We start from the raw sequence: 24,769 nt of genomic DNA, 5'->3' as shown, positions 1-24,769 counted from the left end.
TCCATTCCATTCTCTCTAGTATCTCCTTCTAGAACTCCAATTAGATGTATGGACTTCTCCATCCTCCTTTACTTTTCTCATATTTCTTTTTAATCTCATTTCTCTCTATATTTTTTATATATATTTCTTTAGATTTATTTTTCACTTCACTGATTATCTCTTAATGTTGTCCAATCTACTGTTGAATTCATATACTTTTTAATTTCAACTGTGTTTTCCATTTCTAGAAGTTCTATTTCAAACATACTGGTTTTCACAGAAAATTTTTGTTTTGGTTCGTGTCCTTATTTTCAGACCTTTTAAATTTTTTCAAGCATGTTAAATCTATTTATTGTATAGTTTGAAAGTCTGTGAAAGTATGATTCTGTCATCTGTTGTTTCTGTTGTCTCTCATTTATGGTGCCTGGTTTCCCTGAATGTTTTATAACTTTTTTCATTGTAGGTTTATATTCTTTGGAATGTTGTCAGTAGGAATTTTTTGAGAACTTGGCTAAAGTTGTTCTCCAGAGAGAATTTTCTTTGACTTCAATTGCCTGAATGCACTACAAACTCTCTATCTGATATTTTCTCATAGCATACAGTCCTATGAATTTGAGACTACAAAACCACAGAAGCAATATCAACTAAGAAGCCCTGTTGACAAAATTATTTACCCCAAATCTAATCATGAGAAATAATCAGTCAAATCCAGAACGTATGACATTCTATATGACCGTTGGCCTGAATTCTTCAAAAAAGTCATTGTCAGAGACACACTGAAAGGCAGGATACTGTACTTAATTAAAAGAAACTAAAGAAACAGAACAATCAAATGCAATGCATGCACTTTGATCAGCTTCTGTTTTTCTTCTTAAGTCATGAAACATATTTGGGAGACAGTTAAGAATATTAGAGTAGAATATTAATATCATATAGTAAATAATATTATGCAATTATTGTTACTTTTCTGAAGTGAGATGATATAATTATATATATATGGATGTCCTTATTCTAGGAGATGTCTCTGGAAGTACTTAAGGATAAAGTGTCTTGTGCTTCTAAATTAATTTCAGTTGGCTCAAACAAAAATCCCTCAGATATTTGTCCACAGACACACACACACACATATGTATAGGTATAGAAAGAGAAATAGGTATTGAAAGAGTATCTCGCTGCGACCCTCCTTACCCCAGAATGACTCAGGAGACACGGGCCCACGCAAGAGATTTTATTATCTGAAAGAGAAAAATGGCTGCCCCCAGAGAGAGGGAGCAGCAGCTTGTGGGTGAGGAAGTGCGTTTTTAAGGAGTAGGGGTAGGGTGTGTTCTGCGTTGGTGATTGGATCTTAAGGGGTGGGGGTCTTAGCGTGCCAGATTTTGCCTTCAGGTATAGGTATAGAAAGAGAAACTCAAACAAAAACAAAACAAATTAATACACACACACATGCACGCACACATATAGATAAGGTATAGAAAAGGGAAATTTAATTCTCTAAGAGAATTGTTCACTGTATCTTACTCTTGACTTTTCTGTAGGTTTTAAAACATTCAAAATTTTTTAATTTTGTTGGAGAAGGCAAAAACAAACAAAAACCACAGGAGGGTTAGCTGTAGTTATAAATTCTCTGGGGGAGATTTTCTCCCCTACACCATAGCCAAGATCAAGACCGGAAAGTCTCCTTGTTCTCCCTTTCTGAACAAAGGGCTTATTTCTGATCCACTCTGACAGAGAGGGTGTGAGTCCTTGAGATAGGGAGGGAGAAGGGAAAGAGGGAGGGACGGAGGGACAGATCATGAAAAACACTTTCTCAGTAAGTCAGAACAACAGCGGGAATAGCCCTGCTGACAGGTGCAATACATTGCTTTTTTCATGCTTTATGTAGTTATTTATATAAGGAACAGACTAGTAAAGCCAGTCTCTCACATTTTCATTTTTATTGAGCGGACTTGCGAGGCTCCAGACTGAACTTTTCTGTGAGGATGTCACACTTCCCTTAACACAAGCCTCCATTTAAGAACCAGGGTAAACTTTCCCTCCAGATTGCTGAGTAGGTTACCATCAATTTCCTCAGTTGCATGAACACCAGCCTCAAGGGATGAACAGGAATATTTATTGAAGAAAAATAGAGAAAGAAAAGAAAAGTAAACAACGATTATCTATTCTGCAACAAGCAAATCTCAGAATCATATCATTCTGTGGTATCCCACCGTCCCTGAGGATAGAAGAATAACTATTCCCCAGTGTCAATTACAGGTCGCTGATGGAGGCTATTTTTATCCCTGGACCTTCCTTGCCCTGTAACAACCCCATGCTCTCTATTTTTCTGATCTGTATGTTGCCCGACACATCTAGCTGTCCCTGCACACACATAGAGTCACTCAGGAGTGAGATTATCTTGTTTACATATCGTAGCACAGCGGCTCCCTTAATTTGGAGCTCACTTTTTGCCCTAGGGTACCAAGGTAGCCAAAAGCATTAACTCTGCTTATGGTTGGGGTAATTAAAATTTCCTCTAAGTCCTGCTGTGCTTCCCTTCTTTTTACAAGGTTAGGTGGCCTTTCCTTAAGAGAATGTGCTCTACTTGCTTAAAGATTGTCAAGGCAACCTGCTGCTTCCCCATTTCCTCTCATTTAGGCTCTGGATAATAATAGATAACAAACTCAACTACAAATGGAAATACCTGAACCTCATTTAAAAAATTTAAAAAGATAATAATGACAATGAAAGAACTACGTGCCAAGCACTAGGTTAAATGTTCGTATTTACTCTCTCACATGGAAAGTGCTATTGACATCTCCACTCGCCTCACAGAAGGTATACCATTAGCATCTCCCATCTTACAAATGACACTCCAGTCTAAGGAAGAGAGCCTGCAAGTCGCTTCCCAAGAGCACACAGTGCGGGAGGCAGGATCAAAGCCAAACAGTACCGCGGAGGAGCCTCCTGCATTCCGAACCAAGACGCGACCTTGGGAATCGGCTTCAGGTCTCCGAAGTCATAGCCCAACCCTCTCTGCTGATTGAAAGCTATAATTTGTCAGGCACCATCCTGGAGCTAGTCCTCATTACCACTCAGAAGGCAGGCGTCATTCCCATTTCCCAGGGAGAAAAGGAGACACCGTCCCCCTCCCCCAGCGAAGGCTTTCGGGACTTCCCCAAGGCCCTACACCAAGTAAGTGACTGAATGGGTTTCAAACCCAGGTGTGGCTCCACCCTGCCACCTCTCCAGATCAGACGCAGCATTCCTTCCCAGTGCACAGTTGGGTCATGACATGCTGCGCTAGTGACCTCAGCCATTCTGGCAATGTTGTTTAAAAAGTGTAAAGAAGAAAAAGCAAATACTGGAAAACTTGGCTTTTGGTTTCGCATATCATATTAGAAGGAAATGAGGTACATTAATAACAAGAAATCCATTCTTAATGCTTCACTTCACTTAGTCTGCCCAGAAAGCAGGATTTTATGCGTTGATCAGACACCCTTCTCCCTAAGGCAGTGCAGCGGAGCAGACAGATGCTGGGCCTGGGGTCAGAGACCTGAATTTGAGTCCCAGATCTGGCATTTCCTTGGGAAAGTTGTTCAACCTCCCTGACCCTAGTTTTCCAGGGTGTGCAGTGGGAATTATAACCATCCTCGTTGCTGGGGAAATTAATTGAGATTAAATCTAATACAGGACTCTATATCTGAACAAGATAAAGTTGATTACTATTTTTATGTGGGTTACGAAGACTCCCACAGGAGAAAAAGATAGTGTGTGTGTGTGTGTGTGTGTGTGTGTGTGTGTGTGTGTGTGTATTCCTGTATTCATGCATACATGTGCATGCATGACTGTGCATTCAAGTATATACATGTAAGTAAGTTGTGTTGCACAAATGAAGATGAGAGAAACTAGTCATAATGTCACAGGAAAAGCCCTGATAAAGTGTGCTAGGGCAAGTCTGCCAGCCTCTAATATTCATTGCTTAACTATCAGACAGGCAGACAATGTTGAAAGATTGCAGCTGTGACCAGGATAAGAGGAACAGTAGTCCTCAAGGGACTAGCGCTAAAGCCTGCAGCCCCACTGGCAACTTCAGGGAGCTGTGACGGAGAAGCCTCCCTCTCCAAAGGGGGAGCTAGGAAATGAGCTCATGAGCTCCTCCATTCCAGGGAGACTGGCTGGGTGGGGATGGCCAAAGATGAAGGTATTCTGTGGAGCGTGGGACTCTTTGACAGGCACACCAAGAGGAGCCAGCACTCAGCAGCATGGCCTGAGGGACCATTTGCTGCCTTCTCACCTTTCCTACCCAGTCTTCCCTCATCCCCTTTTCCTCCTCTCGTCCTCCTTTGTAGCTCTGTGACCTTTGCTCATTTCTGGCTCGCTTACTGGATTTGTCATCTCTTTTTGTCTCCCTCTGGTCAACTTTTAAGGGCAGCAGCCCAAATCATCACTAGCGATTATATCCATGCTGAGAATTACTTGTGTGAAGGGACATGCCAGCACTCCACAAGGAAATCTCTTTGAGAAATATATGTTGGAATTTCATTTTTAACTGACACATACAATGAAACACATACCATATACCAGTGACATTTAATGCTCAAACGGGATAATAAAATGTTTGCAGTCCACATTTTCCTAGATCCCATAAAAGGAGTTACATTTTCATTAGGTTTTTCAAGCCAGTCACCAACGCCCTCCCATTTCTCCTGAAACTGATGTGAAGCTGGTCCATTTTAATACCACTGGAAAAATACGGCACCTAGGGAGAAAGACAAGAGGAACAGTAGATATAATATTTATTAGTTTGCAGTGCTGGGAAGCAAGTTGTAACTCTCATGCCCTGTGCCCCTCAATTCCTAAGTCTGAATAGAAGAGAGGACACTAAGGAATGGAATGTCAGCAACTGAAATCCACTAGTATTTGCTTCCACTTCCTTCCCATCTTTTCTTTGGCTTAATAATAATTAACTCAAACATAAGAGGACTTTCAGAAAAATGTATGGTCTAAAACAGGGGTCAGTAACTTTTTCTGTAAAGGGCCAGAGAGTAAATACTTCAGGCCCACACAGGACATATGGACTCTTGTCACTACTTGACTTCGTGGTTGTGCCACAGAAGCCACAGACAAGAGATCATGGCTGTGTTCCAATAAAACTTTACTTACAGACCTTGACATTTGAATTTTACAATAGTTTTCACATGTCAGAAATAATACTGTTCTTTAATTTTTCTCCCAACCATTAAAAAATGCAAACACTCTTTTTAGTTTGCTGACCCTACAAAAACAGGTCATGGGTCCCATCTTGACTGTGGGCCAGTTTGCCAATCCCTGGTCTAGAACTTTTTATATATTAAGAGTATTCTTCACATTAAGTCCATTGAAACTGAAGTTATTTTGTCTCTTTTTGCCCATCCTCTTTTCCCTAAGTCTGCTACTTGTCCCCACACCCTTCCCCATTCTAATTTACCACTACTCCACTTCTCTTCTAGCTCTACCTATTTGTTTTTTCCCACTATGAGCCCCACAAAGGAATAAGAACCATTTACCAAAGACCTGCCTGTAAGCACCCAGAACTATGGAGGGCACAAATGAAGTGGAAGACACAGAGCCTGTAGGTGACCAAGCTGATGCAGTCTGTTATCCATTCTCCCCTCCCTCTTCCTTCCTGGTAAAGTCCACTCCCACAATAAAGTCTGAAAACACCAGTCATTGCTTTCCCACCCTTCTTGGCAGAAAATAGATAGTATGTCTGTGGCCCAGTCTGGGTGCTTCTGGAAAAGGTTTTCCTCACTGAAAAAAGAAAGGAAGAGTGAGAAAGAGGAAGGGAGGGAGGGAGGGAGGGAGAGGTGCAAGAGCGGAAGCCTCACCCTCTCCTTCTTCCTAATTTTGTATGATGTCATGAAAAGATATGATGTTTGGAGAAGCAGCAGCCATCTTGCAACCATGAGGGAAGTCCAAGAGCTGATCCAGAGGTATAACATTGTTAATTCACTGAACTACCCCTGCAACTCTCTTCCTCTGGACTTCATGTTATAAGAGATAATGAGGAGAGAGATTAAACATGGTGGTGTGAGAGGTGAGACAGAGGCTTCCTCCTAAAACCGCATATAATATGAAAATATGATTAATACCACTAATCCTGAAAGAGCATCAGGAAAGATGACTGCGCCAGACCACATACACCTGGAGAAAAGAGCAGACCTCATGGAACAGGGTAATGTACCAAAGCTGTGGCCAAGTGGGACCTAAGCCCTTCCCTCACCCCAGCTCACCAGCTGGAGGAACACAACTGGAGCGGGGAGGGAGTGGAGGCCTGGGGCTGCTAAATATCTAACTCCAGAGATCCGCTCTGGGAGCACAAACCTACATTCCATGGTGCTTTCATGATACTCTCGTGATTAGGGGATTGGAAAGCTAACACAGGCAGAATTCCTGGAGAGACTGAGATTCCAGCTGCTTGTGGAAAGCAGGGATCCATATCCAGCTGCTCTGGGACAAAAGAAAGTTGGGCAGTCTGAGAGACTTCCTAACAAGGAAGCCCTTAGCAAGAGGGCTGCTAAAGGGGCAAGGATGGCACAGAGCTTACTCCTCAGGAGAAAGGACAGGTAGACAAAATTGTCCAGGTGTACTCTGCCCAGCAGGGTGGGAGCTTTCACGATTTCCAGGTGCTCCAGCTCCCTGGCTAGCTACACAGCTTCAAGGACCCCCTCCGTGATAGGCAACCTACTGCACCTTTCTCCCAGCCTGCCCCACCTGGCTCACAAACCGGCAAACCCTACCCTGGTGATAGGCCAGTCAGAGGGAAGATCTGTCTACAGCAACTACAAACGCAAAGCATAGAGGCTTATACCTGTGTGCTAGGCCTACTGGTTCAGGCAATGGAGACAGGCAAAGCAGCCGGGAAGCGGGAAACAGCTCTTTCCTCCCCCCAGGCACCAATACCACTCCCCTGTGACACCCGACATTGCTTCAGGGGCTGAGCAGCTCTAGAGAGTAGAGCTTCTGGGCACTAGAGGGCGCCATATGCAAATATGAAATGCCAAAGGAACCTGGTACAGAGTAAAATTAATATAACTCCTGAGAAAGATGACATGGACCTCAGGACTCTTCCTGAAAGGGAGTTCAAAATAAAAATCATTAACATACTAATGGAGGTATGGAAAGATTTTCAAGAACTCAGGAATGAATTCCAGTCAGAGATCCAATTGTTGAAGAGCACAATGGAGGGAATTAAAAGCAGACTGGATATGGTGGAGAAGACGATAAATGAAATAGAAACTAGAGAAGAAGAATATAAAGAAGCTGAGGCACAGAGAGAAAAAAGCGTCTCTAAGAATGAAAGAATATTGAGAGAACTGTGTGACCAATCTAAACGGAACAGTATTTGCATTATAGGTGTATCAGAAGAAGAAGAGAGAAAGAAAGGGATAGAAAGTCTTTGAGGAGGTAACTGCTGAAAACTTCCCCAATCTGGGGAAGGAGATAGCCTCTCAGGCCATGGAGATCTACAGATCTCCCAACACAAGGGACCCAAGGAAGACAACACCAAGACACATAGTAGTTAAAATGGAAAAGATCAAAGATAAGGAGAGACTGTTAAAAGAAGCCAGAGACAGAAATAAGATCACATACAAAGGAAAGCCCAACAGGCTAGCAGAAACCTTACAAGACAGAAGGGAGTGGCATGATGTATTTAATGCAATGAAGCAGAAGGGCCTGGAACCAAGGATACTGTATCCAGCATGATTATCATTTAAATATGAAGGAGGGATTAAACAATTCCCAGACAAGCAAAAATTGAAGGAATTTACCTCCCAAAAACCATCTCTACAGTCTATTTTGGAGGGACTGCTATAGACGGAAGTTCCTATGGTTTAATAGCTGTCACCAGAGGTAATAAAACCACAGTAAAGAAAGTAGAACAGCTAATTACTAAGCAAATGCAAAATTAAATTAACTATTGCCAAAGTCAATCAAGGTATAGACAAAGAGAACGGAATATGATACCTAATATATAAAGAATGGAGGAGGAAGAAAAAGGAGGAGAAAAAGAAAAGAACCTTTAGAATGTGTTTGTAATAGCATATTAAGTGAGTTAAGCTAGACTCTTAGATAGTAAGGAAGTTAACCTTGAACCTTTGGTAACCACGAATCTAAAGTCTGCAATGGCAATAAATACACACCTATCGATGATCATCCTAAATGTAAATGGACTGAATGCACCAATCAAAAGACATAGAGTCACTGAATGGATAAAAAAAACAAGACCTATCTATATACTGCCTACAAGAGACTCACTTTAAACCCAAAGACATACACAGACTAAAAGTGAAGGGATGGAAAAAGATATTTCATGCAACTAATAGAAAGAAAAAAGCAGGAGTTGCAGTACTTGTATCAGACAAAATAGACTTCAAAACAAAGAAAGTAACAAGAGACAAAGAAGGACATTATTTAGTGATAAAGGGGTCAATCCAACAAGAAGACATAACCATTATAAATATCTATGCTCCCAACACAGGAGCACCTACATATGTGAAACAAATACCAACTGAATTAAAAGGGGAAATAGAATGCAATGCATTCATTCTAGGGGACTTCAATACTCCACTTACTCTGAAAGACAGATCAATGAGACAGAAAATAAGTAAGGACACAGAGGCACTGAACAACTCATTAGAACAGATGGACCTAACAGACATCTACACAACTCTACACCCAAAAGCAGCAGAATACACATTCTTCTCAAGTGCACATGGAACATTTTCAAGAATAGATCATATACAAGGCCACAAAAAGAGCTTCAGTAAATTCAAAAATATTGAAATTGTACTAACCAGTTTCTCAGACTACAAAGGTATGAAACTAGAAATAAATTACACAAAGAAAATGAAAAATCCCACAAACACATGGAGGCTTTACAACATGCTCCTAAATAACCAATGGATCAATGACAAATAAAAACAGAGATCAAGCAATATATGGAGACAAATGAAAACAAGAATTCAACACCACAAAAGCTGTGGGATGCAGCCAAGGCCATGCTAAGAGGAAAGTGTATTGCAATACAGGCCTACCTCAGGAAAGAAGAACAATTCCATATAAGCAGTCTAAACTCACAACTAATGAAAATAGAAAAAGAAGAACAAATGATTCCCAAAGTCAGTAGAAGGAGGGACATAATAAAGATTAGAGTAGAAATAAATAAAATTGAGAAGAATAAAATAATAGAAAGAATCAATGAAAGCAATAGCTGGTTCTTTGAGAAAATAAACAAAATAGAAAAACCCCTAGCCAAACTTATCAAGAAAAAAAGAGAGTCTACACATATAAACAGAATCAGAAATGAGAAAGGAAAAATCACTATGAACACTACAGAAATACAAATAACTATTAGAGAATACTATGAAAAATTATATGCTAACAAACTGGATAACCTAGGAGAAATGGACAACTTTCTAGAAAAATACAACCTTCCAAGGCTGACCAAGGAAGAAACAGAAAATCTGAACAGACCAATTACCAGCAATGAAATTGAACTGGTAATCAAAAAACTACCAAAGTACAAAACCACTAGACCAGATGGCTTCACCACTGAATTTTATCAAACATTTAGTGCAGACCTAATACCCATTCTCCTTAAAGTTTTCCAAAAAATAGAAAGAAGGGAATACTCCCAAACTCATTCTATGAGGCCAGCATCACTCTAATACCAAAACCAGGCAAAGACCCCACCAAAAAAGAAAATTACAGACCAATATCCCTGATGAACATAGATGCAAAAATACTCAACAAAATTTTAGCAAACCGAATTCAAAAATACATCAAAAAGATCATCCATTAGGATCAAATAGGATTTATTCCAGGGATGCAAGGATTGTACACCATTCAAAAATCCATCAACATCATCCACCACATCAACAGAAATAAGAACAAAAACCACATGATCATCTCCATAGATGCTGAAAAAGTATTGGACAAAATTCAACATCCATTCATGATAAAAACTCTCAACAAAATGGGTATAGAGGGCAAGTACCTCAATATAATAAAGGCCATATATGACAAACCCACAGTCAACATTATACTTAACAGCAAGAAGGTGAAAGCTTTTCCTTTAAGATTGGGAACAACACAAGGATGCCCACTCTCCCCACTTCTATTCAACATAGTACTGGAGGTCCTAGCCACAGCAATCAGACAACACAAAGAAATAAAAGGCGTCCAGATCAGCAAGGAAGAAGTTAAACTGTCCCTATTTGCAGATGACATGATATTGTACATAAAAACCCTAAAGACTCCACTCCAAAACTACTAGATCTAATATCTGAATTCAGCAAAGTTGCAGGATACAAAATTAATGTGCAGAAATCTGTGGCATTCCTATACATTAACAATGAACTAGCCAAAACAGAAATCAGGAAAACAATTCCATTCACAGTTGCACCAAAAAAAAAAAAAAATACCTAGGAATAAACCTAACCAAGGAAGTGAAAGACCTATACCCTGAAAACTACAAGACACTCATGAGAGAAATTAAAGAAGATACCAATAAATGGAAACTTATCCCATGGTCATGGATAGTAATGATTAATATTGTCAAAATGGCCATCCTGCCTGAAGCAATCTATAGATTCAATGCAATTCCTATCAGAGTACCAACAGCATTCTTCAATGAACTAGAGAAAATCATTCTAAAATTCATATGGAACCACAAAAGACCCTGAATACCCAAACCAATCCTCTTCAACAGATGGTGCTGGCAAAACTGGACAGCTACATGCAAGAGAATGAAACTAGATTATTGTCTAACCCCATACACAAAAGTAAAAAAAAATGAATCAAAGACCTGAATGTAAGTCATGAAACCATAAAACTCTTAGAAGACAACATAGGCAAACATCTCCTGAATATAAGCATGAGCAACTTCTTCCTGAACGCATCTCCTCGAGCAAGGGAAACAAAAGCAAAAATGAACTTATGGGACTATATCAGAAACTAAAAAGTTTCTGTATGGCAAAGGACACCATCAACAGAACAAAAAGGCATCCTACAATATGGGAGAATATATTTGTAAATGACATATCTGACAAGGGATTAACATCCAAAATATATAAAGAACTTACACACATCAACACCCAAAAACCAAATAACCCAATTAACAAATGGGCAAAGGATATGAAGAAACAGTTCTCCAAAGAAGAAATTCAGATGGCCAACAGACACATGAAAAGATGCTCCACATCACTTATCATCAAGGAAATGCAAATTAAAACCACAATGAGGATTCACCTCACACCAATAAGGATGGCCAGCTTAGAAAAGACTAAGAACAACAAATGCTGGTGAGGATGTGGAGAAAGGGGAACCCTCCTATACTGCTGGTGGGAAAGTAAGCTAGTTCAACCACAGTGGAAAGCAATATGGAGGTTCCTCAAAAAACTAAAAATAGAAATACCATTTGACCCTGGAATTCCACTCCTTGGAATTTACCCAAAAAATACAACTTCTCAGATTCAAAAAGACATATGTACCCCTATGTTTATTGCAGCATTTTTTACAATAGCCAAGATATGGAAGCAACCTAAGTGTCCATCAGTAGATGAATGGATAAAGAAGAGGTGGTACATATACACAATGGAATACTATTCAGCTATAAGAAAGAAACAAATCTTACCATCTGCAACAACATGGATGGAGCTGGAGGATATTATGCTCAGTGAAGTAAGCCAGGTGGAGAAAGACAAATGCCAAATGATTTCCCTCATTTGTGGAGTGTAATAATGAAGCAAAACTGAAGGAACAAAATGGCAGCAGACTCAGAGACTCCAAGAATGAACTAGTGTTTACTAAAGGGCTAAAGGGAAGGGGTGTGGGAAGGTGGGTGGGGAGGGAGGGAGAAGGGGATTGAGGGGTAGTATGTTTTGTACACATGGTGTGGGGTATCATGGGGAGAACAGTGTAGCGCAGAGAAGGCATATAGTGAATTTGCGGCATCTTGCTGCAGTGATGGACAGTGACTGCACTGCACTATGGGTGGGGACTTGATAATATAGGTAAATGTAGTAAACACATTGCTTTTTCATGTGAAACCTTCATAAGAGTGTATATCAATCATACCTTAATAAAAAAATTTTTTAATAGATAATGAGTCCCTGGAATGGGAATTCTGTGACTGTCTTATACAGAAAATCCTCATGCTTTGAAGCTTGTTAGAGGGGTGATGTGATGCACAAAATGAGAAACTGTTATAAGAAAACATAAAATATTAAATTTCATAGACCACATGATACTAGTTATATTTCTAGTGCTTAAGAAAAATCACATATCAACTACTCCCCCTAGTTAAACAGAAATATGTTCACATCTAGGCCCTGAATATTACCATTCTCTTCACTAAGCCACCCTGTAGTGATGTGCATGGGAGCTGAAACCGCACCTCCCGCATGGTCCCTCCAGCCTGCTAGGGGCCTCTGATGGGAGCCGTGTCCAGGCCAGCACCAGCACTCAGCCCCCAGCTGAGGATCCACCATCTGGTATTGGCCTACCTGCTGCTGCACCTCAGCAGCCAGGTCTGATGGCTGAGATGGCAGCCGCTGCAGCAGGCATGGCTGTGGGCTCTGCCAGGCACACTCTAGGTCATGCCACCACTCGGGGTTTTGGTGGAAGAGGTAATGCCAAGCACCAGAGGCCTGATGTCACTTACCAGGAGCCTTAGGGAGCCCAGCCCGCACACTTGCAGCAGTAGCAGGTTGGCCCTTGCCACCGTGAGAGAACACCATTTCTGGAGTGTGCCCAGAACCAAGGTGTCCTTAAGCTTTGTGAGAGTTTCTGTGAAGTGCTGAAACGGTGCCGATTGGCAAATGGATTAGCCTAATCAAGTTCAAATGGAAGACATGGAAAATCATCTCTCATGAACAAGTTAATTTAGCATAAGAATATAACTGTAGTGATGATATAAAGTGTAAAACCACCAGTTAAACCTCTCTTCTATCATTTGTAGCTTCCTTGCTTCAGAATTGCAATGGAAAAAGGTGTTCTTGCTGTACAGAGGTTCATTGAGATGGTATTGAGTTTGGGCAGATGTTTGTGTGGGCTGCTTAAACCAGCTTTTGTTTAATAAAGTGATTTCTTCCAAAAAAAAAATGTTTACATCTCTCCCAATAGCTACTGCCCTGTCTCCACCTTCCACTTCACAGGCAAGCTTCTTGAAAGTTATCTTACTTTTATTATTATCCCTACTATCTCCACTTCACCCCAGACATTGTCTTGACATCTCCTTCCATGGTTTTGCACACAACACACATTCCCTCTGCTTGCAAAGTCTGTCATCCTCCTTCTCAGAGGGCAGTAGTCTGCCTTTCTTCCACCCACACTACTCCATCAAATGGCTTTCAACAGAATCACCAGTAGCTTCTGTGCTGATAAACCCAAGCACAGTTTTTAGTTCTTATCTTGCTTGACCTCTCTCCATTGATACTATTCACCATGCCTCCTGCTACCACATGTTCCCAATGTTCTTTACATATTTCTATCTTTATTGACAACTTCCCCTTCTCTACTGGTCCTGAATGCGAGTGTTCTTCAGTTTTCTTTCCTCCTTCTACACACCCTTCTTCTGACATAGTCTCATCTACACCTACACCTTTGGTTGCTACTTATAAATTAATGATACCCACGCCTTTAAACCTCTCTCCTGAGTCACGGACCCATATAAATACCTAACGGACAGCTCCATTTGAATGTCTTGAAAGTGACTTGACCTTAATATGGCTAAGCCCTATTGTCATCTACCCCCCATATCTCAGTGAATAGCATTGCAGTTCGCCAAGTTGCCCAGGTCAGAACCCCAGATGCCATCTTGACAACTCCCTCCACGGTCTTGCATATAACACACATTCCCTCTGCTTGCAATGTTCTTCCCTTATTTTGTTGCATGGGGAATGCCTCCTTATCCTTTAGGACAAAAATGAAAACCCAGCTCTTCTAGGAAGACTTTTCTAATTCTAACTCCAGGTTGCTTTTTCCTCAGTATTTCCATATTTCTTTGAACACATGCCTAGTATAGCCCTTATCATATTACTTTTATCATCTGTTTTTCTGAGTTGAAGAATAAGAACTGCATTTCATTCACCTTTGTGGCCCATTGTCTAACTCCATGCTGGGTATATTCTGGATGTTGTGTCTAGAATATTATACTGTCAAAAACATTTCTTGAGTGAATTAATGAACATACCATAGTAATTATTTGTTGAATAATGGATTACATTAATGAGAAGAAACTTCAATTAATATATCATGCTTGAAAAGCAAACATTCTTTTTTATTCAACACTTTTGTTAATGATTGGATAGCAACACCCACATAACTTCAGAATTTGGAGTTGTGAAAAACTATAGTCCAGCTCCTTTAATGAACTCATTAGGGCTCATTTTTAATTAGCAGTACCAGCTTTTCCATTGACAGTTAACTACTAAAATCCTTCATGTGTTAGTTCTTTTAGTTAGGTTAAACATGCCCCCAGGAATTCAAGTAACACTATCCATTTGCTTATAAACTTTTCTTTCCATAGATGAACTTCAATCCAATTCATATCAAATTATCCCAAATTATAAGCTCCTCACAACCAAATGAAGAGAATTTTAGCATATTTTCAAGTTTGCTTTATGCCCCTATTGTTTCATTGCACTTTGTATTACGTTTTCTTAGCAAATACATTTAGACATCTGGCACTACGTTTGGAATTTTCCTGGCATGATAATCATTGTTACATTAGACATTATAGGAAGCACCATGTGGGTGGATTAGTGTATTATTTAATGAAGAAAAGTAGATACTTTAAGAAATGGTAGTTGTCAAAACTTTCTCTGGACTTCAACTTGGGTAGACATAGTTATTTGTAATAAATGTCCTCACAAGTGTATTTCTGGCTTCTTTTTCTAAGGTATTTTTATACAGTATTTAGTATAGCCTATTAAAGAAGCATAATGAGAGGTTTTTAATAGTCTACTTAGACCTTTAGTGAGATTGAAAATGAGTGATTTTATATACTTCTTGCTTCACTAATCTTTAGTGTCTAATTTCTAGAGCAAAATATCCTTTAAGCTCTGGAAAAAAAGGTTTTTTACTTTTAATTGCACACGAATCAAAAGCCCCTGCTTCATTTACTGGGCCCTTATGTGTGTTAACTAGTTTCTAGAGAAGCTATTATACTGTCACTTAATCAAGCACTTTCCTTTGTTATTAACACCAAACTAAATAGTAACCCAACATCTACATTTCCCAGCACTCTGGCATAAATGTCATCACACATTAGAGTGTAAACCATATTCCCTTTAAACCATCTTTAGATGTTATTAATTATCATCTATTTCTATTCCATTCAAGAATTCAAGTAGAAAACTTGACATAACTAATGATAACTTTGCTCAAATATCAATTAACAAAAGAAATGTAAAAAATTTCTACTTCGTTGTGCCATGAAGCAGTTGTGTGATATGAGTAACTTCTCCTACATCTGAAAGACAGAAGGAGAAGGAACAGGATGGATATACCACACACAAAACTGGGTTTGGATGTTTAGACTGACGATAATGCCACACATGCAACAGGAGGGTTTGAAAAGGTTTATTATGCACATAATGAGGTTTAGGGGCGAGTGCAGGAGAGGCTCCCAAGCCGATGTGAGATGGCTTGAATGAGCAGGGAAAGGAGAATGGCAATGGGGTTTTCCTGGTGGTTAGGGGCTAGGGCTGGGATGAGGATTCCTGTGCATGGTAGGGCTTACACGGTTTGAACTTTGTGCCAGCACCAAGTGAAGGAGCACCCAGGTTTCTTATCAGCTTGTTCACTTGTGGGACTGAGAGGAAGGAGAGTGATGAAGCTCAAAAGATGTCAGCAAACATAAAAAATGGAGTCATACTCTCTATTACAATAGTTAGAAACAGGAGGAAACCTAGCATATCGGTTATCTATTCCTACAGTAATGTTACGTAACAAAAAGAAACCCCAAATCTTAATGGAATGCAAAAATAAACATTGACTGTTCACATGCCTGGAGTGAGCTAGACAGCTCTGCTCATCTGGCCTGAACTCACTACGTGTCTGAGTCTGATCTCAGTTGGCTTTGCCTAGGGTAACTGCGGTGCCTCAGCTCTGCTTCATGTCTCCATCCTCCTTCAGCCTAGCACAGCCAGCTATCACAGCAAAGGCAGACAAGCAAGAGTAAGCAAGCCCAATCACACCATACTTTTCAAGCTCCTGCTCGTGGCACTCTTGCTAAAATCCTATTGGCCAAGTAAGTCACATGCCAAGCCTAGAATCATAGTGGAAAGGCAAAAGATGTGTATATAGAAGAATGAAGAATTGGGACCATTTTTGCAGTCTACCACGTGAGTGGATTACTAATTTATTACAACCCCCTATCCTTTAAAGTACAAAAAGAAGGAAAGTCAGTTCAATGAGCTACTCACTATTAAGTGTTAGGCACTGTACTTGGAATTGGGGCAACCAAAAAGAAGTAAGTGCTAAGGTGCTCACAGTCTGGCGTTGAAAAAAATTAAACATAAACTAATACATTATTAAATTCAAATTCAGTGAGAAGAGTGCAACAACATATACTTTAATGAGCTGGCACAAAAGAAACTGATGAACTCTTTTACCTCCTGTACCATAGATTTCATAGCCAATTTAATGAATTTTACTGTAATCAAAAAATTTTAATTCCTTTTTCTTTGGCAACATTGTGGTTACTAGACATTATCAAGTCCCCATCACTTACCCCATTACAGTCACTGTCCATCAGCATAGTAAGATTCTGTAGAGTCCCTACTTGTCTTCTCTGTGCTATACTGCCTTCCCTGTGCCCACCCCCACATTATGTGAGCCAATCATAATGCTCCTTATTCCCCTTCTCCCTCCCTTCCCACTCACCCAGTCCCTTTCCCTTTGGCAACTGTTAGTCCATTCTTGGGTTCTCTGAGTCTGCTGCTCTTTTGTTCGTTCAGTTTTCCTTTGTTCTTATACTCCACAGATGAGTGAAATCATTTAGTATTTGTCTTTCTCCACTTGGTTTATTTCACTGAGCATAATACCCTCCAGCTCCATCCATGTTGTTGCGAATGGTAGGATTTGTTTTCTTCTTATGACTGAACAATATTCCATTGTGTATATATACCACTACTGTAATCAAAGTTTTTCTTGATTCTGAGGGCATGAAGAAAAAGCTGACTGAGAGTTCCCAGTGAATGGCTTCATAAAAACACAGGCTCTTTGGAAGCAAAACTAGATTACCAAGTCTGTTAGACTAGAAGAAAGTCATTTGATTCTTTTCTTGCTCCTTCATAACTTAGGAGTCATCCATTTTCAATCAAAATTTGTTTTGTACCTACTGGTACAAACTATTTTACTGACAATTTGCTAGGAATTGGGGATGCCTAGCAAAGATAATGAAACAAAGATGACCAAAAATGATATCTAACTTCAAATAACTTAATTTTCAGTCCTCCTTACTCTGAACTCCACTGTATAAAACATACAAGAAACGCTGCTCCGCTTAAAGCAGAAGTTGAGAGCCTGGAGCCCCCTCCAACCCAGGCTACTCCTGCAGACACAATTTGGAGACTTGAAGATTCTCCAGTCTAACCTATCTCATTATTGGTTTACAGTCACGTTGCTAGAAACTTGTACCCTTCGTTTTTTTAGTGCTCTCTCCTGTGTAGTCACGTGGTGACCCATCCCAAAGGGTGAGTTTAGGGTATTGTGCATGAAATGAAGCGTGGATTGGACCTATGTTAGACCTCAAATAGAAGAGAGCTCTGAAGGCAGCTCCTAAGTCTCCAGGTCATTAGCTGCAAAAGGAGTCAGAATTGTGTGGAATTATTCCAGCATTTGGGGACTAGGGTGAGTTAATCTTCCAGCTTGTGGCAGACAGCTTCTTAAACTTTGAGATGAAATTCTTTAAGATGCAAAGATAGGGCTTAAAAACATTTTGCTGGATCGTGTCCTTCAGTCAAGACTGTTTAAGAGGAAGACGTTTGCCATTGTTCTGAAGTATTTTTTCCTCTAATTAATCCAAATTATTTTTAGGGGACTTCGCCTAGGAGGAAGTCTGACCCTTAAGCTCCCTCCCTCCCTTTCAGGTCCCACTACCATACCTTTAAAGTGTCACACAGAAGCCTTCGGGAGAGAGAAACAGAAGTGGGAGGCGGAGTGTTTGGAAACGGGACTGAAAATAAATTCTCTATAAAGCACCATGGTCCTATAAATGGTTCTGTCCAGATGGATTCCTTGAGATGTGTTTTACTTCCATCAAAAACTCAAAAACTTTCAAACGTTTACTGTTCATGTCTCAGTACTTGATTGGAAAATTATTCAACATTTGAAGTGCTCAAGAAAAGCTTGAAGAAATAAAAGAAACCAATCGCTCTCTGGACTACTTGAGGAGAGTTTCCTGGACAGCCTTCAGGGTTGGGTCAGAAGGGAACCAAGGGGGCCGTTACAAGCCTGTCCAAACGACGTTGTTCTTTCAGAAAACAAAAGGAGGACAGGAGGTGGGGGAGACTGATGGTGTCCAAAGCTAGCGGGGTCGGTGTCACTTTCTTCCTTCTTTCTCCCCCTTTCCCTCCCTCGCCTCTACCCTGTCCCGCGCCGCGCACGACCCTGGCTTTCTCAGCGGCCCCTGCTTTCCATCCTCGCTCCCCCCGCTCTCCTGACCGCCTCGCCGCGCGCGCCCCAGCCCCGGGTCGGCGGGTCTCTTCCCGTCCCCACCCTCGCGCCCTCCCTGCGCCGCCCCGCTCTTTCCGGAGAAGGGAGATCCCAGCCAAGGGGGCCGCCCCGGCCTCGGTCCTCCCCGCCCCCGGGGCGGCCGGACCTTAAAGAGCCGCGCGGCGGCCGCCCGGCCCAGCCGCTCGAGCGCCCAGCTCTTCGCCGCGCCAGGTCGCCAGCGCCGCCCCGACGGCAGCCCGGACGCCGCGCCCCACGCCTCGCACCCTTCACCTGCGCCTCCCGCGGGGGACACCGGCGACATCCAGGCAGGGCCAGCGCGGCCGTCGCTCGCAGGCGCCTCGGAGAGCAGGAAAAGCCACAATGCTGGCCCCGCGCGGAGCCGTGTTCGTCCTGCTGCACCTGGCCCTGCAGCTGTGGCTGGGGGCCGGCGCCCAGGCACCCCCCCAGGGTAAGTGGGCTAGGGCCGGGGCGCTGGCGGCGGGTCCCGGGTACCCCGCTATCGCCGTCCCGCGCTCCGCCTGGGCGAGTGGAGGGACCCGCTCGGCGCGCGCTGCTCTGCCCTTGGCTCCTGGGGGCCTCGCTTGGATCCTCTCTGTCCTGCGGCCCCAGTCAAAGCTGTTGTGATTGGAAGCTGTGATTTGAGTATAGAGTTTTCGAGATGATCCAGCTATGAGATGAATTCCCTGAACAACAGTTTGAGGGATGCAAAACTTGTTTTCAGTCCATGCAAAGATAAGGGGTTTACTTCCAAGCTTACCACACAGCCCTGGAAACCTCTAATATGTCCCCTCTGGAATGGCATGGAACCCAGGTTCTGTCCCCTGTGGCTCTCTGGCGGCCCTCCGTTTAGCCCTTGCACCCTGAATCCTTGACGGGGCTGGGAGTGATGTGCGCCCGGACGCTCTGAGGCCGACATCCAGGAGAACTACGCAGCATCACCCTGTTGTCCTGCCGCTCGCTTCCTGCTGTAACTTTGCTTGGACCCCAAAGCCTCCTTTGGGAGTTGGCTTGGTCTCCTGATTCCTGAGACAAATAGAACAGGAAGGGCTGAGAAATCTGTCTTACTCTATGAAGAGGTAAATATTCCGTAAATAATTGAAAAGACAGCTGGGTAATCCTCAAACCCCCTTGTGAGATGGTGTGAAAACCGTTGCGCAGAAAGCACTTCAACAGAATTCTCTGTAAAGACCAAAGGAAGAAATTATTTAAGCTAGAAAAAGTCTTAAGGCACTAAATGTCTGTCCGGTGATGACTTTCATCAGTGAAATTAGTGCCCAGGTGGGTTTATTACAGACTAAGGAAGTGAAACTGGAAGAGACACATGACAACTTGAAGTAAAAGATGTTATTCTTCACGAAACTAGAATGAAGAATGCCTGTGAGGACATTTCTCAAGTCCTTTCCCCTCCATTGCAGTAGTCACCATTTAAACTTTGCATTTTTCCAGATAACTCATTTTGATTCCAGACCAGGCAACCAGAATTGTGGTTTCAGGGGACACTGTACTGCTTTTAGTTTGGGTTGAAATACTTGAAATGCTGTTGTCTATAATATTTATTCACTGTGACTTTTCTTCTAGGAAGGTAAGAAGGGAAGCTTTTTTTAGATTGACTGTAATTGGCATATAACCTTATATTAGTTTCAGGTGTACAACATGATTCGCTAATTGTATCTGTCTCGCCTGAGGGTTTCAGCCCGACAGGTTCACTATGGATTCATTGAGACCAAGTATTGACAATGGAAGGTTCTTGGGGTAAAAGGGTTTGTACCTGGCTTTATTCTCACGGCTGTAGGTGGAGCACTAGAATCCAGCAGTCTGCAGGTCCCTAATCCACCTCTATCTCTGCCTCCTCCAAAAGCAGTGGGCAGAGCTCTTTATATAGTGACTCAGTCAATAATCGCTCATTGCCAACAGGTGTGGGAGCATTCGCCTAGCAGTAGGCCAATTACATCATCAAGTAGTTTAGGGTGAGGTGAGGATCCTGGCTATAGGAACTTCCATTTTCAGTATACAATGCAAAATGATTATTACAATAAGTTTAGTTAACATCCATCACCATATGTAGCTACAATTTTTTTCTTGTGATGAAAGCTTTTGAAATCTACTATCTTAGCAATTTTCAAATATGCAACACAGTATTATTAGTATTATTAGCTATAGTCACCATGCTGTACATTACACCCTCATGGCTTATTTGTTTTATAACTGGAACTTTATACCTTTTGACCCCCTTCACCCACTTTGCCTGTCCCCCCACATATCATTCCCCACCCAAGACCCTCCAGCAACCAACAGTCTGTTCTCTATCTCTATGAGCTAAGGTTTTGTTTTTTTTAAGATTCCACGTATGAGATCAGACAGTACTTTTCTTTCCCTAACTTATTTCACTTAGTAGAATACTTTAAGGCCCATCCATATTTTTGCAAATGGCAAGATTTCATTCTTTCTTATGGCTGAGTAACATTCCATTTTATACACATACACACAGACACGACTTCTTTATCCATTCATCCATCTATGAACACTATTTTCCATATCTTGGCTATTGTATACAATTTGGCAATGACATGTGGGTGCAGATACCTTTTCAAGTTAGTGTTTTTATTTTCTTTCAATAAATACCCAGGAGTGGAACTGTTGGATCATATGACGGTTCTATTGTTCATTTTTTTGAGGAACCTCCATAACATTTTCTATAGTGATTACACCAATTTACATTTCCACCAACAGTGTACAAAGGTTCCCTTTTCTCCACTTCCTAACCCACACTTGCTGTTTCTTGTCTTTTTGATAATAGCCATTCTAACATGTGTGAGGTGATATCTCATTGTGGTTTTGGCTTGCATTTCCTTGATGATTAGTGATGTTGAGCATCTCTTCATGTACCCATTAGCCACCTGTGTGCCTTCTTTGGAAAAATGTCTACTCAGATCTTCTACCCATTTGTAAATTAGCTGTTTTGTTTTGCTGTTGGGTTGTATGAGTTCTTTATATATCTTAGATATTAATCCCTTATTAGATGTATGATTTGCACATATTTTCTCTATTCAGTTGCCTTTTCATTTTGTTGGTTGTTTTCTTTGCTGTGCAGAAGCTTTTTACATTGAGGTAGTCCCACCTTTTCATTTTTGCTTTTGTTGTCTTTGGTGTTGGAAAGGAAGTTTTTTTTAACACAATTCAGAATTTTTCTTATTGAAGACATTATTTGGCAATTTTGAATTTATGGGGATAATATTTTGTGTTATATGAATTCTTGACATTTGAACACACTACTTCATGATGTGCTGATGAATTTTGTTTCTCCTTTGACAGAGCTGTGTTTTTCATGGAGACTTGAAACTAAACCATACTTCTTAAATTATCTGGTTAATTTAGTTGCTGTAAGTTATCTGATTAAGTCAAGTTTCTGATAGATGAGTTTACTGAGTTAATTAGTCTGGTAATCATCAACTCAACTGGATAATCTGCTTATCTTCTTTCTCCTCTGTGCTGCCTTACTAGTCCTATTAGTATATATTCCATTTCATACCATAGTAGTGGGGCTCATTGGTAGAAGTAATTTCACCTCTAACACTAGAAGGTTGTGCTTAGATCCTAGCACTATTACTAAAGTGTAACAACATTAATAGGGAATTGTAATGTCTCATTTCCTTTCAAAACACTCTCCAAACTCATTACTAACTAATCTCAACTCTGCCTGTGGAGAGAGAAGTCAGTTGATTAGACAAACCATATAGATTGAAATAGGGTACATTTAGCTTAAGCTAAGTTATGGACACAGTCATAGTCAAAGCTAAGAATCAGGAATACCAGAGTTTAGTTTTGAATGAATTTCCCACACCTTAAATACATATCTCTTTTCTGAAGATGGCTTGCCCTAAATGGAACTTTGAAATATATTGCCCTATTTCTCTTTGCCCTAATTGGTAGAATATAAGGTTTCAAGTCCTCTGGAAATTTAAAAATTCTGTTCCCCTTTGGAAGTATAGTAGACAGCAATCTTCATGTTTGGGGAATGTGGGCATAATAGATATTCTGCTGTCCAACATTCCCATTATTAGATTCATTATTGTTTAAGATCCTTGGTACATGTAAAAGAAACAATACAGATCCAGTCTAAAAAGATTGTTTTTCAGAAAGAGTAGACATTCTTGAGTAACTAGGTTTTTTTGCTATCTTTATGACTTTTTAACATTTGTTCTTCTCACAAAAGCAAAACCTGTTCACTTTAAAAAAGAAAAATCAGATAAGCAAAAGGAAATAAAAGGAAATAAAAACTTATACAACCCAGAGGTTACTGCTATTCATGTTAGCATTTTGTTGTGTTGTCTTTCAAATATTTTTCTATACAAATATATATTTCATGGGATCATGTTAAATGTATAGTTTTATCATTTTTTCCCACTTATATATCATGAATACCTTTCCATATGTGTAAATATCCAGCTACATTACCCTTCTTAATAGATAGCATTCTACTTTTGTCCAGGGTTGTTTAGGTTGTTTCCAGTGTTTTCATATTGTAACTAATAATTTGTTGAACAATTATATGCCACAGGATAGCTTGGATGGCTGAAATTCCCTCAATCTCTGCCAAGCCCTTCTTTTCCTGCTAAGGAAGTCTGTTTTCATAACAAAGTGCTATGCCCACAGAGCTTCAGGGTTCCTGCTCTGTCAATCAAATTTTTGCATAATTCCTTCCTAAACAGAAATTCTAGAATTATCACTGACGGTGAATACCTTTGTACCTAAATCATTTACCATGTTATCCATTATTTCCTTAGGATAAATTCCTGTAAGTAGAATTGCTATATCAAAGAGCGTGTATGTCTAAGGTGCTTTGACACCGTGATTCAAACTGTCTTCAGAATGTTTATACTAATTTAAATCTTACCCACCAGTATATATATATATGAGTGCCCTTTTCTCTGAACCTTCACCAACAGTTGGGTGTTGTATTGACTGTTTTTCTAATTTGATGGTAAAAATAATACCTTATTATTTAAGTTAGCAATTTCTTCATTATTAGCTAAGCATATGAACATTTATATATATACTTGTTTGCCATTAAAACTCTTTTTTTGTGTAAATTACTTTTTCATGTTCTTTGTCCATTTTGCTATTAGGATGTTTACTATCTTGATTTGTCAGAGATCTTTATAAATTATGGATACTGTTACCTTTGTAATAACCAGATTATTGTATCCAACGGGCAGCTCTAGAGGCCAAAGTTCCTGCAGGCTGTGGAATGGTTCAGACGGTATTTGCATGAACAAATAGAAATATTAAGTAACTTATAGTGAGTATTACCCAAATTCGGCCTTTGCTTTTTAAATAACTCTGAATGTACTCTCTTGTAGCTTTCATAAATATTACAGAGTTTGAGAGAAAGTTCTGCTGGCTAAACAAAAGCAACTTGCACAAGCGCAGGTTCCAGTTTTTGTAAACCAACTCTATCAGTCAAGTTACATTCAATAAACAGAAACCACATTGTTTTGTTTTGTTTCCACATCAGAATTTTTAACAGAGAAATATTGGAGAACTGTAAATGCACAACGGAAACACTTAGGTCCCACAACTGTAGGGAATCATGCTGCGGGCGCTCTGTCTCCCATGGCACCCATGCTTCCTGCTGCCTTCACCGAGTCATTTATCACTGACCAGGAGGATACAGCTGGTTCTGTCCAGGAGGCGCAAGAGGCACCCCAAGGCAGGAGTGCACTCCTTGGGGTCATAAGAAAAGCACTGACTTGGATGCTCTCACTTGTGTCCCTTGTACTTTAAGCCTTCAGTGCTTTTGCTAGTGGGCATTTTCAGAGCCACATTTTTAGCCAAATGCAATTGGGGTTAGCAAATTTAGTCTTTTCTTGGGGGCATAATCTAGTGATGGATATTGTGCTCTATTTTTTTTGGTACAAACATCCAGCTACTGTAAGAGCAATAAGTAAGGACTGGTGAGTTTGACAATGTGACAAAATAATGACATTAGTTTACTTAGAGCCTACTGTCAAATTGTTCCCCCATAAAAATACATTTGCCCCAAAGTTAAGTCTTTCGCTGATTATCCCTTTCTCCCCATTCTCCT

The 24,769-nt window shown here is 40.7% G+C and overlaps 1 protein-coding gene, 1 long non-coding RNA gene and 1 pseudogene across 3 annotated transcripts in view; 2 read left to right on the top strand and 1 right to left on the bottom strand.

Moving 5' to 3' along the window:
- Positions 1 to 24,769, top strand: part of THBS4 (thrombospondin 4) — a 105,195-nt gene that overhangs the window by 41,185 nt on the left and 39,241 nt on the right. The window contains exon 1 of one of the 2 annotated variants that reach the window (XM_073234638.1): positions 18,840 to 19,132. The exons of the other annotated variant lie outside the window; for it this stretch is intronic. Within the exon in view, the coding sequence (XP_073090739.1) occupies positions 19,045 to 19,132 (88 nt within the window). The 5' untranslated portion in view covers positions 18,840 to 19,044. Of the gene's footprint in view, positions 1 to 18,839; positions 19,133 to 24,769 lie in introns of those variants that run through there. 2 annotated transcript variants of the gene reach the window in all.
- Positions 1,961 to 24,765, bottom strand: LOC140848998 (uncharacterized). Its single transcript, XR_012130389.1, has 3 exons — positions 19,442 to 24,765; positions 4,533 to 4,717; positions 1,961 to 2,066 (listed from the first exon to the last, which is right to left on the bottom strand). It is a non-coding gene; the product is annotated as an uncharacterized lncRNA (long non-coding RNA).
- Positions 5,902 to 12,835, top strand: LOC118968733 (putative coiled-coil-helix-coiled-coil-helix domain-containing protein CHCHD2P9, mitochondrial; annotated as a pseudogene).

Source organism: Manis javanica, chromosome 1 (assembly GCF_040802235.1).
Source record: "Manis javanica isolate MJ-LG chromosome 1, MJ_LKY, whole genome shotgun sequence".
Classification (NCBI taxonomy): domain Eukaryota; kingdom Metazoa; phylum Chordata; class Mammalia; order Pholidota; family Manidae; genus Manis; species Manis javanica.
Note: the sequence above shows the minus strand (reverse complement) of the source record. Positions and strands in the feature narration are given on the sequence as shown.